Below are 15,118 nucleotides of genomic sequence, written 5' to 3'. Positions count from 1 at the left end.
CTTGAATTTTGATATAAAATAATGTTTTGTTTAGTATTTTTCCCCCTTAAATTTTAATGGATCTACTGAATGCATGAGTAAACCATCTCTTTGGCTGTCTTCTGGCTATGTAGTCCACTCTGAAATCCATTCCAGGTTTTCTCCATATCCACCGGTCCCACACTAGTAGTCATTTGAAGAGGCACTGTGCTTAGTGTTGTGGTGGGTACTTGCCCACACCAGGAAAGTTGTTGAGACATTCTCTATCCCTGAAACCACTCTGCTGGAATTATCACTGACTTGTTTTACATTTGTGCCCTGTGCCATGGACGTTCAGTACCTGAAGGACTGCTGTTCTGATGAAAGTGGCAGGATTTTGTGAGGAGGCTGGCAACGCGGTTTTCACTGAAGTGACATAAGTAAGTAAACCAGTGATGGTTGGTCTAATTCATGAAGGACTGACCTTTCTTTTCTTTTCTGCATCTCACAATGTGCATTTTACTAACCTTTTTTTCATTACTATAACACTCCAGCTAAGATGCATGCAATCACGGATTTAAAAAAAACAAAAAAACAATCTAAATCTGAAACTGACAAAAGTAAAACCTGCGATTTATGATGTGATTCATGAAGGACTGACATTGTTTTTAGATAAACAGCATGACATATCTCACAAGGTGCATTTTGCTAACTTGAGCCTTTTTATGTGAAACTTAACTGTAAACTTTTCTGACTGTGGCAATCTGCACACATTTAGCTTTCTCTTTAAATTTAGTGTTGGTAGGATACTGTATACAGTATCCAAGCAGATGTGCACCTGTTAAACCTGTGTGACTGGACACTGGCTCTGTAAAATAGAAACTCAAGACATTTCAATCACTATCTTTACTGTACCACTCCAGCTAAGATGGAGGCAATGAGGCTCAAAATGTTATTTGTACAATTCTTGAAGTACTTGGCAACCACAAATTGCCTGAGCTGATATGACTTATATATTTTTGTCATATACTTTGGCGTGTTTGCCACGAGAATCAATATTTCATCTGTGTGATTGATTGAAGCATTTTCTGCTGCATGCGTTTCACATTATGGTGCTCCTTCCCATTGTGCTTAACATCAGAGATTTGCAGCAGGGCAGCTTAACAAAGGCCTTTATTACACCCAGCCGGTAGCCATCCCAGAGAAAGAGATGGGGCACTCCCCCGTCCGAGAGCATAGTCCTTGGGGATTTTTTGATTTGATTTGAGTGGTTGTGTGTAGCTGGCTGGGTGTGAAAGACAAAGAGATTTAAAGAGACAGAGAGCTGGTGTGACAGTGAAATGCACCCAAAAACACAAAGGTTAACTCTCCATCTTTACTCCTGCCTGTGAATGTTGTCAACGTCTCACACACAAGGAGTGTCTTTATTAGGCAGAGTTGGTAATACTCAGGTCCAAATTCAGTCATGTTTAATGTACAGTTTGGCCTTGTTAATAGAACATTATCCAAATGAGGTAAATATGTGCTTTCACCTGCTGTCACAAAAAACTCTTACTGGCAAGAAACTATTATACTGGGTAACTATTCCATCACACAGCCATATGCACTGTAGAGGCTGTGTGTGTGCGTGTGTTTGTGTGTGTGTGTAGGAATGCATTAGCTGTAAAGTGACTCTCTTGTTATTTGGTGACTTGAACTATTGTGAACATTGTATCAGCTTGCTGGTGTAGGGTTGTAGGAGTGGAACATGACTCTTTGTGGGTGATCCCTCATGAATAATTGGTTTCTTGGTGGAAATGAAGGGAAAAGGACTGTGGGCGAACACTATGGGATTGAATGAACCAAACAGTGGGTATATACTTATACCATATAGATAGATAGCAGCTTAATCCCAATTAGACCCCTGTCCCTTTCACTGGCCTGGTGTGGCTACATGTTTTGACAAAAAAATGCAAGTATCAAATAGACATCTGGTCTGGTTTTACATAATTTCTATGGATGTATAAAACCTCTTGAAGCCCCCTGGGACGCCTACTTGTGCTAGTTCTGAGTTGCTTGGATTGTGTTTACAAATATAAATGTTTAAACTTTTGTTAATTAAATGAATTATTATTATTGACACCTGTCCCCAAAATTGGTAGGGTTAGTTTCAGAAAAGTTAACAAGCTGTCACTTTGTCCTACTGTATGTCAGAGACCAATCACACACTTGCTCATATCCATTTTCAAACACTAAGATGGGAAACTGTGTATGTATTGGACTCTCTGGGTACCAGCAGATGTGTTGTTATGATGCACTCACTCAGGCCCCCTGCAGAAAACAGTTCTCACCTGTCAATGAGGACGTTAAACAGACAGTTTGAGTCCTAAACCTGAGAGTAAAAGTAAAGGATAGGAACAGGAGGTGAGAGACGAGAGGTGGGGGGGCTGTCTTTGCTTGAAATGGATCTGAGGGTTTGACTTATGACCTTACACCCACCCCTCAAACCCCTCAATTCCAAAGTAAAGCAAGACGACCTCATGACACACACATTCTACCACACACGCGCACACAGCAGCACACGTGAAAGTTAAAAAAAACATGCTGTAATTCTGCCTCTGGAGACAGATTTTCACCTAAAATGGATGTATGTTCACGCAATATGTAGCATCTTTTGGATTAAATTTAATAATTTCAGGATGTAGTACTAGTAAATAATTATAATAACATAATAAATAAACTTCTTATAGGTGCATAATTTAGAAACAGAAGAGCTCTCATCATATCTATTGCTGATTTAAATCAGTCAGTTAGGACACACTGCAGAGGAGAATCCACCGTTTGCAGTTTACTTTTGTTTTCAGGACTCCACGATGTTCGTAAGGCATCTGTTGACAAGCTCTGATAGCCTCTCTGACCCTCTGTAAAACAACTGACCCCTCAGTAACCTCGCTGCCTTAAGGTTTGCTCGGTCTCCTTATGAGATCAAAGGCTCACTGATTGGCTGGACAATTTAGATGATGCAACTTCCTCTTTCCTTTTAGCCTGAAGAACACATATTATAGCAGTTTTGTAGAGCTGAAATGATTAGTTCATTAATCAATTAGTGTATCATCAGAAAAGTAAACTTGTCAAACATTCTCTTGTTCCAGCTCCTCAAATGTGATGATTTGCATTTTCCTTTGGTTATTTGTAATTATAAATTAAAAACTATTGGTCAGACAAACAAGTAATTTGAAGATGTCACTCTGGGAAACTGTGATCAGTAATTTTCAACATGTTTAGACCAAACAAGAAAAAACAAGAAAAATGATCTTGAATCTGAATTAAAAATGTGACATTTAATCTCAGTTAACAGTATAGAAATTGACTGTAGCGATGCATCACACACTACAAATATTTCACATTACCCCCGTGATTCTTTGATGAGAAAGGCAATGTCTGACCACCCCAAAATGACAATATTCTTACATGAATTCATGAACATTCATTAAAATACCATTTTCCTCCATTTTAGATGTTGCCTTTACAGCCTTTTCTTGAGTTAGTGACTTAGGAAGCACTCTTATTACACTTATTTACACTATTATTACACTCCACACACTTATTTTGGAAACGACCCGTCTGGCCATCTGCATAGCAAGACTGTTTACTCTGTGTTCTGATAACTGCTTTACAAGCAAATACAAGCGTTTCACTGACTCTATAGAACAGCAAGGTGGCTTACAGGCTGAATGCCATTAGGATCCTCAACCATCCCTACTGACTTGTAGTGAAGAGAGATATAACAAGCAACGTAACTGCGTTGGCGATAAGCCTTTGCCTTTGTTTTACAGAAAACCTTTGAAAGGGTTGCAGATTTTCTTTTTAAATTATCTGCATGGTTGATAATCACTCAGCAATTATGGCAGCTGGTCACATAAAATAGAACAGTCATTGCATCTCATTATTCATGTCTACATAGAGTGCTCTTTGGCATGTGTCAATATGGGGTGACAGATGCTGATCTCTTTGTGTCATGAGAGGGCCATTGGTACATACTGTACATAGGTGCCAATATGGGGATGATTCGTGCAATGTCAAATGTGCCATGCAAACAAAACATCCCTTTAAAAGAGAATTATGTTTATTATTGTATGTTTATTACAATCTGGGTCATATGTTCATAGTTTTGGCCATCATTTCCATCAGTTGTGATGACATGATAACAAGGAGGCATACAATGCTTGCATACAATGAGTCGAGTGGGACAAAGAAAATGAGCAGTCAGACAAATACTCAAAAAAGCCAGCAATTTAGCAGATTAGAAGACAGCTAATGTTGAACCAGGAGGTTCAATTATGACTAAAGGTACATAAAAAGTGTTCCTCAATAAATCAAAGGTACAGGTACACGCAAGATTTGGTAATTAATTTAATTAGTTAATTTAGTTTTTACATGGTGTGTTAAGTGTGAACACTATGAGTTAGTTCTAGTAATCTAGTTATTACAACATGTATTAAAAGGTTGCATTTATTGGATACATATTACTGGATACATGTGTGACGTGAATAGTTGCCGTTTACAGGTGGCTAGCTTGTTCTGCCTATCTCTTGCGTCTACAAGAGGGACGGACTGAAAAAAAAACTGCACACTGATCTGGGCACTCTATGTTTCTTGAGGAGGCATTTTCTGGTTATTAGAGGTGAAGCTATTGGCAGTGAGTAGTTCTAAGATACTTTCAGTCAATCCCTACTTAATGGGTAGCTAATGCTTGCATGCCTAGCTGTCTGCAGATATCAGCAGATGTCTTGTCAAGAAACACAAACAGAAGATTGATTATTAAAGTTGATAAAAAAAATGTTAACATTACGCAGACCTACATCCAATCCATGTCATTGTTGTTTTACTATTTTTTCAAATTTGTGATTGCAGTGCCAAAGGCCTGCTCTCAATTTGAAAGACACAATATTGTACGATATGTGCGAAGATATAGAGTAGGCTATCTGCCTATAGTCACTGAGCTCGATAAGAACCGAAATCTCCTGTATTAACGCTGCATGGACTTCCCCAGCCTGTAGCTTTTAAAACAGTAATGGATTGCTGTCCTGTTAGATCAAAATGTACATTTTCATGTAGGACAGACAGGAAAAGTGGAAGTAATAAAATGCACATCCGCAGGTATAAGATTGTATCACTTCCGTTTGATTTATCTACTTCAACAAAACTTTTAACTTGGGGGCATTCTCGGCCTACTTCCTGTCAGGACATAAGATAGAGTGTCTCATCAGGCAGTCTGTCATCGAAACATTTATTTTTAAGCTGTGTTCTCTCCCAGCAGCTTGGTAGACCGGAAAGACTCCCTTGAAGTCTGGGCCGTCCTATAGATGAGAAGGCTACTAGTGTTACACGCAGTCAGAAGAGGATAAGCAAGTCACTTTACTAACTCCACAACATGCACTGACACACACTTGGTTTGCTTTAAAAAAAAACAACACGTTTATCAACCTGTTTTATTATTAAAGAAATTGTTTGAAATTTTGGCAAATATCTTTATTTGCTTTATTGCCAAAAATTAAATAACAAGATCAATACTGTTCTCATGTCTGTGTGGTAAAATATGAAGCTACAGCCAGCAGCCTCAACCAGGTTCAGCAGTGGATAAGACACATGCCTTTGGTGTGAGAGACCCGTGTTCGAATCCACTGTTGTGTTCCTGAGCAAGATACTTAGCCCCTAGTTGCTCCAGGGTTGTGTGACCTCTGACATATAGCAATTGTAAGTCGCTTTGGATAAAATCGTCAGCTAAATGAATAATGTAAATTTATATAGCGCCACATAACTTATCTCATTGCACTTTTTACATAGAGCAGGTCTAGACTGTAGGCTACTCTTTGTAAAATTATTTACAGACACCCACCATGAGCAATCACTTGGCAACAAAAAACTTTTTTAACAGGTGGAAACCTTGAACATAACCTAGACTCAAGATGGGCGGCCAACTGCCTTGACCGGTTGGGTTGGGAGAGAGGGGGAGAATGAGGAGAAAGATAGATGAGAGAGGGAAGTGAGCAGGAGGCATAATGCAAGTTCCAGATTTGAGATGTAAAATTATAGTATTGGTAGTATGGGGTCAGTAGGTGGCTTGCAATCATAGCTTAGCATAAAGACTGGAAACAGGGGAACAGCTAGCCTGGCTCTGTCCAAAGGCAAAAAAATCCACCTACCAGCACCCCTAAAGCTTATAAATGAACATGTTATATCCTGTTTGTTTAATCTGTACAAAAACCAGTCTCTGCTGATTGCCTGGCAACTTCACCATGACAAATCTGGGCAGTCATTGCTACTGCCAAGAAATAGTTTGGCACATAACCCCCCCATAAAACCACAATGTGCCATTTTTCACATTTCAGCTTTTGTACCATTAGTGAAGTTTTGAGGTGTTGGTGGTGTAGCTTCATATTTAAAGGACAATGAAAGTAGTAACAATCTTCTTGTCTATCTCTCAGCAAGATGTTGAACAATTCCTTTAAGTTGGTAATATCGGGATAATCATACTTGGCTGTCACTTGTGAATATAAGCGCATTATGCAAATATGTGTTTTTCACTTGTTTTGTTTGTTACAGAATCACATAAATACTATTTTCCATTATCTCTATGATCTGTTTGCTGTGTAACCTTGTGCAGCTTTTGTTAAGCTCACTAACGTGCACAGTGTGGTAACTTATGCCATGTGACTTCAATGTTTATGGTGGATTCACATTATCTAGCTGTATCACAACCTGGCGTGCCATTAAAGTTTCTGAAACAATGTCTCCAGTCATGCACCTCTGCTCGGCTCCTATCTCTAATTTGGACTCTGTTATGAAAACAAGCAGTAATTTAGGAACTTTATTCTATAATTAAGCAGTAAGCCACAAGGGGCTGTGTTCTGAGTTCAGAGCAGCTAGGAGGCGTTTCGGGCACAAGGTTAAGCAGAGTTTAGTGGCTATGACGAAAAGCCTCAGATGACTTTCTGTGCTTATAACATGAAGGCAAAACAAAGGTTTTCAAAACTATTATAATATAATCATAAACTATACTGAAAATGCTTTATTTTAAGCAGAAATGATGACATTAAGTCAAAGCTGTATTTGGCTCTCTACCAAAGCATCAGAGAGCACTACTTATTGTCTTAAAGGCCTTGACTTTTCTGTATTGCTGTTTTTCTTAAAGCACTTTTCTCCAGGTCTTGTTGTAAAGTGAATATTTTGGCCTCTATGTTTATGTTTTGTTTTTGCAGGATGTTTCATTCTCTTTTTTTCATTTTTTTTCTTGTAAAGTTTTCTTCCAGCACCAACTTAAGTACATCTTAATATTTAATCAATAATGATAAAATATTACTGATGATAAAAAGGTCATTGTTACATTATTCAAAGGAACAGATATTAAACATTGCTTGACCTACAGTAAAAGATTAGAGATTTTTCTGATGATTAAAGAAATGTTACAGTTACGCGCATCAGTTCTGCACCATGCACAAACTGATTCACCATGACATGAGTGTCATATTAACAAAATGAATGGGTGTTTGTCCATATGGTCTGTCTTAAACATCACAGACATTACATGCTTCCGTGTTTTAAAGTGAGGTGGTGGCAGGGTCACAGGAAAATACTTTCACCTCAAAGATACTTGACCCATGAGCTCTACGTGTTCGACCAGACAGTAACCTCTCCTCAGGTCAGCCGGCACCAGACGCCGCAGAACAAATGTCCCAAATGCTCTGAGCCTTTCCACATCTATGTATCTCCTGTGTGTGAGTGTAATTGTAGTGGGACACAGTAAATCACAAAGACTGATGAGCAACAGGTGGGGAAACACTAAGCAATGAAACTGGCAGTGGGAGAGGTAGGAATAAAATGTGTTTAGGAGGAAGTGGTGGAAAATTGGGAATCCGGCAATAATAGCGAGGAGAAACAGAAAGAAGATGAATGAGAACACATGGAGAGAGATGAGGAAGTTCAAAGGGGACAATGAGAACTCACTAGAGGGATGGGACCTGGTAGGTTTCGTAGAGGAAGATCAGAGAATCTTTTCATGCTGGAGGTGTAGAAAGGTGTTTCGCTTATAGTCAAGTCAATTCAACTTTACATAGAGAGTCCAATTTCACAAATCACAATCTGTACAGTATACAGCACCTTCCATCCATTGACCCTCTTGATTACGAAGAGAAAAAACTCCCCCACAAAAAACCTTCGTTGATTTGAAAAACAATTAAATTTTTGACCAGAAACTAAAGAAAGAGGAATTTATGCTGCCACTACCACAAGAAGAAGAAGAAATTTCAAAATAACAGCAAAACCCGTACTTAGCAAAAATGCATTGTATTGAAGGCCTACAAGATGCAAATAAATGGAGATGAATTTCTGCCCCAATATAATCTCAACTGTGGAGTCTCTATGGACTTTAACAGCAGTAGTGGGATAGCTTTGTTGCAATACCTCCTGGACCTTTACATGCCTAACTCTGACAATGTGTTTTCCAGGTTGCATAATTTAATATGATATGATATATATTCCATCAGTTGTGATGACATGATAACAAGGAGGCATACAATGCAATACAATGAGTCGAGTGGGACAAAGAAAATGAGCAGTCAGACAAATACTCAAAAAAGCCAGCAATTTAGCAGATTAGAAGACAGCTAATGTTGAACCAGGAGGTATATATATATATATATATATATATATATATATATATATATATATATATATATATATATATATATATATAGGCTAACTGAAACCATGAGGAGGCAGCAAGGTTAGCCACAGCCAAATACCTACAGAGAGTAAGGCAGGTCCTGAATATATATATGCCCTCCTGGATAGCTCAGGTAATCGTGGGTTTGATTCCCGGTTAGGGAACCCTTAGGCAAGGTCCTTTATGCTACTTGCCTACCTCAGGCATGAGTGAAACCGCAAATACAAGAGCCATACTGGCTCAGACGTCGCCCTGGTCGACAAGGTCCGCATCAGGTGCTAGGGAACCAGGGCAACCTGATGACAAATGGGCTACTGGAACAAGACATTCATGGACTAGAGCAGAAAATATGGATCTGATGCAATGCTACTATACTAGCAATCCCGGTGAGAGGGGTTATATGCAGAGACTGTGGGATATATGGATACTTCAAAACCAACACTGACAAAGAAACAACTCCTAGCTCAGTGTTCTAACATCCGCAAACGGCAGCTCCTATCACAACTAGAGATTGATACAACAAATATGCTATGGCAAGGGGGAGCCAGGACGATAGGTCAGCGGGGAGATGTCATCATCATCCCCACACTCAGAGATCGGGTCCCAAGCCCCAATAACCTTACGGCACAGAATCACTCAACATAAGGGCAACTGACCTACGATTGAAGTAAGCTGGACCCCCAAGTACAACGACCAAGATGGCCAAGGCTAAGTGACAAAGTACCCTCTGAAAGTCTGCAAGAAGATGTGAATGCAGCAATACATACTATCCCTACTGAAGCCATAACTGAGACCAATGAGCTGATGTACGCCACAGTAGCTGATTGGTCTCCTAGAGATGCTTGGCTATAAGATGAACACCACAAGTCACAAAGAGCATTACCCCCCATGGAGGAGAAGGCTAGTGGCAAGAAGAGAGGTTATTCAGCTCTCAGACCTACAGAAAGGTGCAAAGAAGGGGCTACCTAAGAAATACCAGAAGCCAGGAAGATAACCAGATGTTCTCCACCGAACCATCCAAAGTGTACTCTCAGTGGCAGGGTAATACACACAAGAGACTGAGACTGAACAGTACTGGAAGAACAAAAGGGACAAAAGAGGCATCAAACAACACCAATGCTCAGTGGCTAGTGGATCTAAGAACAGATCACAGCAATTTACCAGAACAAGATCCAGTAACCATTACAATGGCAGACATCAAAGAAAGAGTGGAAGGTATGAAGAGCTGGACAGCACCAGGCCCTGACATGATCCACATCTATGGGCTGAAGAAACTAACTGCACGCCTAGCAGCACAAATGAACTGCTGATGGATGGGACCCACCCAGAATGGTTAAACGAAGGATGGACAGTCCTGATCATGAAGGATCCCCAGAAGGGAACAATGCCATCTAACTACCGGCCAATAACCTGCCTCTGCACAACATTGAAGCTCCTGTCAGGCATCATAGCGGTTAAGATAAGTAGGCACATGGCTTAATACATGGACAGGGCCCAGAAGGGAATGGGCAGTAATACCAGGGGAGCCAAGCACCAGCTACTGGTTGATAGAGCAGTCACTCGAGACTGCAAGACCAGGCAGACCAATCTGTGCAGCCCCTGGATTGACTAGCCTACGACTCAATGCCAGATACATGGATACTGGAATGCTTGAAAATGACACTAATAGCCTTCATCAAGAACTCAATGGGGCTGTGGAAAACAAGTCTGGAAGCCAACTCAAAGTCAATTGCACAAGTCACCATCAAGTGCGGCATATACCAAGGTGATGCACTATCCCCGCTGATGTTCTGCATAGGCCTGAACCCCCTCAGCCAGATCATCACAAAGACTGGCTACGGATACCGGTTCCAAAGTGGAACAACCATCAGTCACCTCCTCTACATGGATGACATCAAGCAGTATGCCAGAAATGAGTGAGACATCGACTCACTGATCCCCACTACCAGGATTTACAGCAACAACATTGGAATGTTGTTCGGACTGGACAAGTGTGGTTGCATGGTATCAAAAAGAGGGAAGATGATCAGAACCAAGGGGATTGAGCTACCAGAAAGCCACATTGCAGATGTTCAGGACAGCTACAAATACCTTGGGGTACCGCAGGTTAATGAAAACCATGAGGAGGCAGCAAGGAAGTCCGCCACAGCCAAATACCTACAGAGAGTAAGGCAGGTCCTGAAAAGTCAGCTGAATGGGAAAAACAAGATCCGAGCCATCAACACATACGCCCTGCCAGTCATCAGATATCCCGCTGGTATAATAAACTGGCCAAAGGAGGAGATAGAGGCCACTGACATCAAGACAAGAGAGCTCCTCACAATGCATGGAGGGTTTCACCCCAAATCCAGCACCCTGAGAGTGTACACCAAGCGTAGCGAGGGAGGCCGAGGACTAGTGAGTGTCAAAACCACTGTCCAGGATGAAACAACAAAAATCCAAGTGTACATCAGTAAGATGGCCCCCAAAGATGAAGGGCTTAGTGAATACCTCAGGCAGCAGAAACCCCGAGGGTGAGTACAAGGAAGACAAAGAATCTTCATGGGAAGACAAGCCGCTGCACAGCGTGTACCACAAGAAGTGGCTGATATCAAGAAATCCTACCACTGGCTGGAAAAGGCTGGACTAATGGCCATGGCTGCACAGGAACAGGTACTCAGTATAAAATCACTAGAGGTGGGGGTCTACCACACCAGGCAGGACCCCAGGTGCAGACTGGGCAAGGATGCCCCTGAGACAGTACAGCACATAACAGCCGGGTATAAGATGCAGGCAGTACAATGCAAGTGCGTACATGGAACGCCATAACCAGGTAGCTGGCATAGTATACAGAACATCTGCCATGAGTATGGACTGGAAGTCCCAAGGTCAAAATGGAAGACACCTCCTAAGGTAGTTGAGAATGACCGAGCTAAGATCCTGTGGGACTTCAAGATCCAGACTGACAAACTGGTGATGGCTAACCAAGCAGACATCGTGTTGATTGACAAACAGCAGAAGAAGGCTGCAGTGATAGATGTAGCAATCCCAAGCGACGGCGACATCAAGAAGAAGGAACACAAGATGCTTGAGAAATACCAAGGGCTGAAAGAGGAGCTAGAAAAGATGTAGAAAGTAAGGGCAACAGTGGTGCCAGTGGTAATCGGAGCACTGGGGGCTGTGACCCCGAAACTGGGAGAGTGTCTACAGCAAATTCCAGGTAAAACATCAGAGGTCTCTGTCCAGAAGAGTGCAGTCCTAGGAACAGCTAAGATACTGCGCAGAACCCTCAAACTCCCAGGCCTCTGGTAGAGGACCCGAGCTTGAGGATGTCACATACCACCCTGCAAGGGGTGAGAGGGGGATTTATATATATATGTATGTATAGTATCCAAGTGTACATCAGGAAGATGGCCCCCAAAGATGAAGGGCTTAGTGAATACCTCAGGCCCAGAAACCTGAGGGTGAGGACAAGGAAGATGAAGAACCTTCATGGAGGGAAAAGCCCCTACACGGCATGTATGACAGACAAATATATATATATATTAGGGCTGGGCACGTTAACGCGTTATTATCGCGTTAATTAATTAACGCCGACAATTATTTTATCGCACGTTAAGGCAGTTTTTATTTTATTATTATTAGTTTGAAAGTCCCTTGCTCACTAGCTCTGAATACACATACAGTCAAACCATGGGTTACAGGAGGGACAGGATGTTGATCTGCCTGCAAATCACCCACCCAAACAAGCAGTGGAGGGAGGCTTCGGCAGACTATGCTGTCATCTTTTTTCCATATTTTTCCACCCGCGATCCGTTATCACGGCAGCAGGTGACGCAAACTATCGAACGACTCAAACAGCCGAAAGCAACATCTGCACCCTGTGTTCAATGTTGCTTTACCTTACCTGGTCTGTGCTTGTAAAATATCCACCGCGACTTGTAACATTATTTCAAGTTTTTAACTGAGTGAAGTCTGTGCGAGTGAACACACGCACCGACCCCGCTACACCCCCCCTCCCATGCCATCGTCCATCCCGATGTTTCAATGTAGTTTTGTGGGCATCGTCCCAACCCTACTGAACAGACTGTTTCTGCTGCTCCCTGATAAAAGATACCTGATGCTGATACCGGTTCAGAAAAAAACCCCAAGAAAATTGGACTGATGGTAACTTGTTTTAACAAGCTAGATAAAAGGTAATGCCCTGGCAGTGGCAAATAGCTTTGTTTTAATATTTGATTTGATTACATTAATGTTTAAGTTGAGATTTATTGCTACTGTGTGACTGTGCTACATGTTATTACACTTTTGTGTATATAGCAGTACATTTAAATTAAAATTGTGCAATACACTACTTTTCTAATAATAATTCATTATTAAATTTTACGCGTAACAATGCAATTAATTGCAATAATGCAATATCTAAATAATCTTCATTGCACATTAATTAAAACATAGTTGCCTGTAATTGTAATGGTTAATCAGTCCTAAATTGTCAAGTTCTCTCCTAACTCTATATTTTGACAGCACATTTTCTTCAGCACCTGTAATTAATACTGCAGTACCTGTAGTTAATACTGCAGAAACTATTTGCAATACATTTAACATCCAGGTTTTAATAGCATCCAGGTTTTGCCTTTTCCACTCATAACAACTCTATTTTCCATCTCTTTTAATGTACTGTATAATTCCTTTCAAACTGCACCTTGCGCTGTTTGTTGAGATTTGTGAGTTGGCTCATGCAACAAGACACAAGATGCATTTAATCTTTTTAAATATTATGTCATATATTTAATTAAATTACTTTTTAGATTCATAAAAGTTTTTCGAAATGTTTGGAAAACAGTTCAATTCTCTTCTCCTTCATAGGTCATCCGATTGTTCATCCTCCTACTTTCCTCCTCCTCTCACCATGAGCTCCAGGGTGGTGAACAGGAAAGGAGAGCCACAGTACCGCCGGCACTTCCTGACAGACAACAGCATCTTTCACTGTAAATATCACGCACGCATGCACGCACGCATGCACGCACGCATGCACGCACGCATGCACACATAGAATAATATAATGGACAGAATATAATGCACAGTATGTTCTTGTTGATAACTGTATGTTGTATGTCATGGGAATGAACAGTAGAGGGAGACTCGTCTCCACTACTGTGCCTCAAATACTTAGTAGATAGCAAAGCCAGGATTCAGTCTTACATCAAAAAGACACAAACCTTCTGCAAGCCACTGAATCGTTGTGTGAAAGGAATGAAAAACTGTCCACAGAACTTCATTCAGATTGGATATTATGTTTTTTTTGTTTGAATATAAAACACCTGTGCACAAGTATGTTTATTGTGTTTCTGTTCAAGGGTGATTCATACACATTAGTGCTTACACAGAGGAGCCAAATATGTCAATGTTGAAGAAAAAAGAGAAACCCCACCTTCCCTTTCCTTTTTCTATCATAGTTCCATCATCCAGCAGGGGATGTGTATATATTTCTTATGATTAATGTCTGCTTGCATCAACTTGAGTACCCTGACATATGCATACCTGTTTATTCCAGTATGTTGCATTAGATACAATTTCATAAAACAGAGCAAAAAGTGTATTTTGTCCTTTTCATTCTCCTTAAAAAATATTTAATTGAATCAAATTAAATTAATTTTATTATTTATATTATATTATATATTATTTATATAGCACCAAATCACAACAAAAGTTATCTCATAGCACATTTCATAAAAGAGCAGGTCTAGACCGTACTCTGTCATATTATTACAGAAACCCCCAAATTCCTACCAAGAGCAAGCACTAGGCGACACAGGCAAGAAAAAACTTCATTTTAAGAGGCAAAAACCTCAAGTAGAACCATGTCTCAGGGTGGGCGGCCATCTGCCTCAACTGGTTGGGTGTGAGGGAAAGGACAAGAGAGAGAGAGAGAGACATATAGAGGGAGAGAGGGATGGAGGGGGAGGGGGAGCAGCCTACACAATATACACACAGAAGTACAGACAGTAAAGTTAATATTGGTACAGACTGAATGAATAATGGTACAAATATTTATGGTAATGTTAATGATAAGATTGTTAATGATAATAATCCTAATGTTAATGAAAATAATAACAATAGTAATAACAATTGTAGCAGAGGGTGTCGAGCAGGAACATGGGGGTAGCAGGTGACTCGCAACCACAGATCCATATTCCACAGCTCCAGAGCCAGCAACACCTGCAGAAAGTGACAGGAGAAGAGAGGAGAGGGACGAGAAAGCACTACGGGAAAGGGAAGAAGTCAAGTTAGTAACATGCATTAATGGGATGAGGTTGCATACAGAGGGAAAGAAAGAGGAGGAGAGAGGAGCTCAGTGCATCATGGAAGTCCTCTGGCAATCTAGGCCTATCAGCATAACTAAAGGATGGTTCAGGACTCACCTGAGACAGCCCTATCTATGAGCTTTATTAAAGAGAAAAGTCTTAGGCCTAC

The 15,118-nt window shown here is 40.8% G+C and overlaps 1 protein-coding gene across 3 annotated transcripts in view; it reads left to right on the top strand.

Annotated features, from left to right (window-relative positions):
* Positions 1-204: 204 nt before the first annotated feature.
* Positions 205-15,118, top strand: part of plch1 (phospholipase C, eta 1) — a 67,710-nt gene continuing 52,796 nt past the window's right edge. For all 3 annotated transcript variants that reach the window (XM_038693868.1, XM_038693866.1, XM_038693870.1), the window contains exons 1-2: positions 205-398; positions 13,511-13,632. In XM_038693868.1, coding sequence (XP_038549796.1) covers positions 13,554-13,632 — 79 coding nt within the window. In that variant the 5' untranslated portion in view covers positions 205-398; positions 13,511-13,553. The remainder of the gene's footprint in view (positions 399-13,510; positions 13,633-15,118) is intronic.

Source organism: Micropterus salmoides, unplaced genomic scaffold, assembly GCF_014851395.1.
Source record: "Micropterus salmoides isolate LMB-PRFRI ecotype aquatic unplaced genomic scaffold, ASM1485139v1 Ms_hic_scaffold_3, whole genome shotgun sequence".
NCBI classification, from domain to species: Eukaryota; Metazoa; Chordata; class Actinopteri; order Centrarchiformes; family Centrarchidae; genus Micropterus; species Micropterus salmoides.
This window is presented reverse-complemented; position numbering and strand designations above follow the sequence as displayed.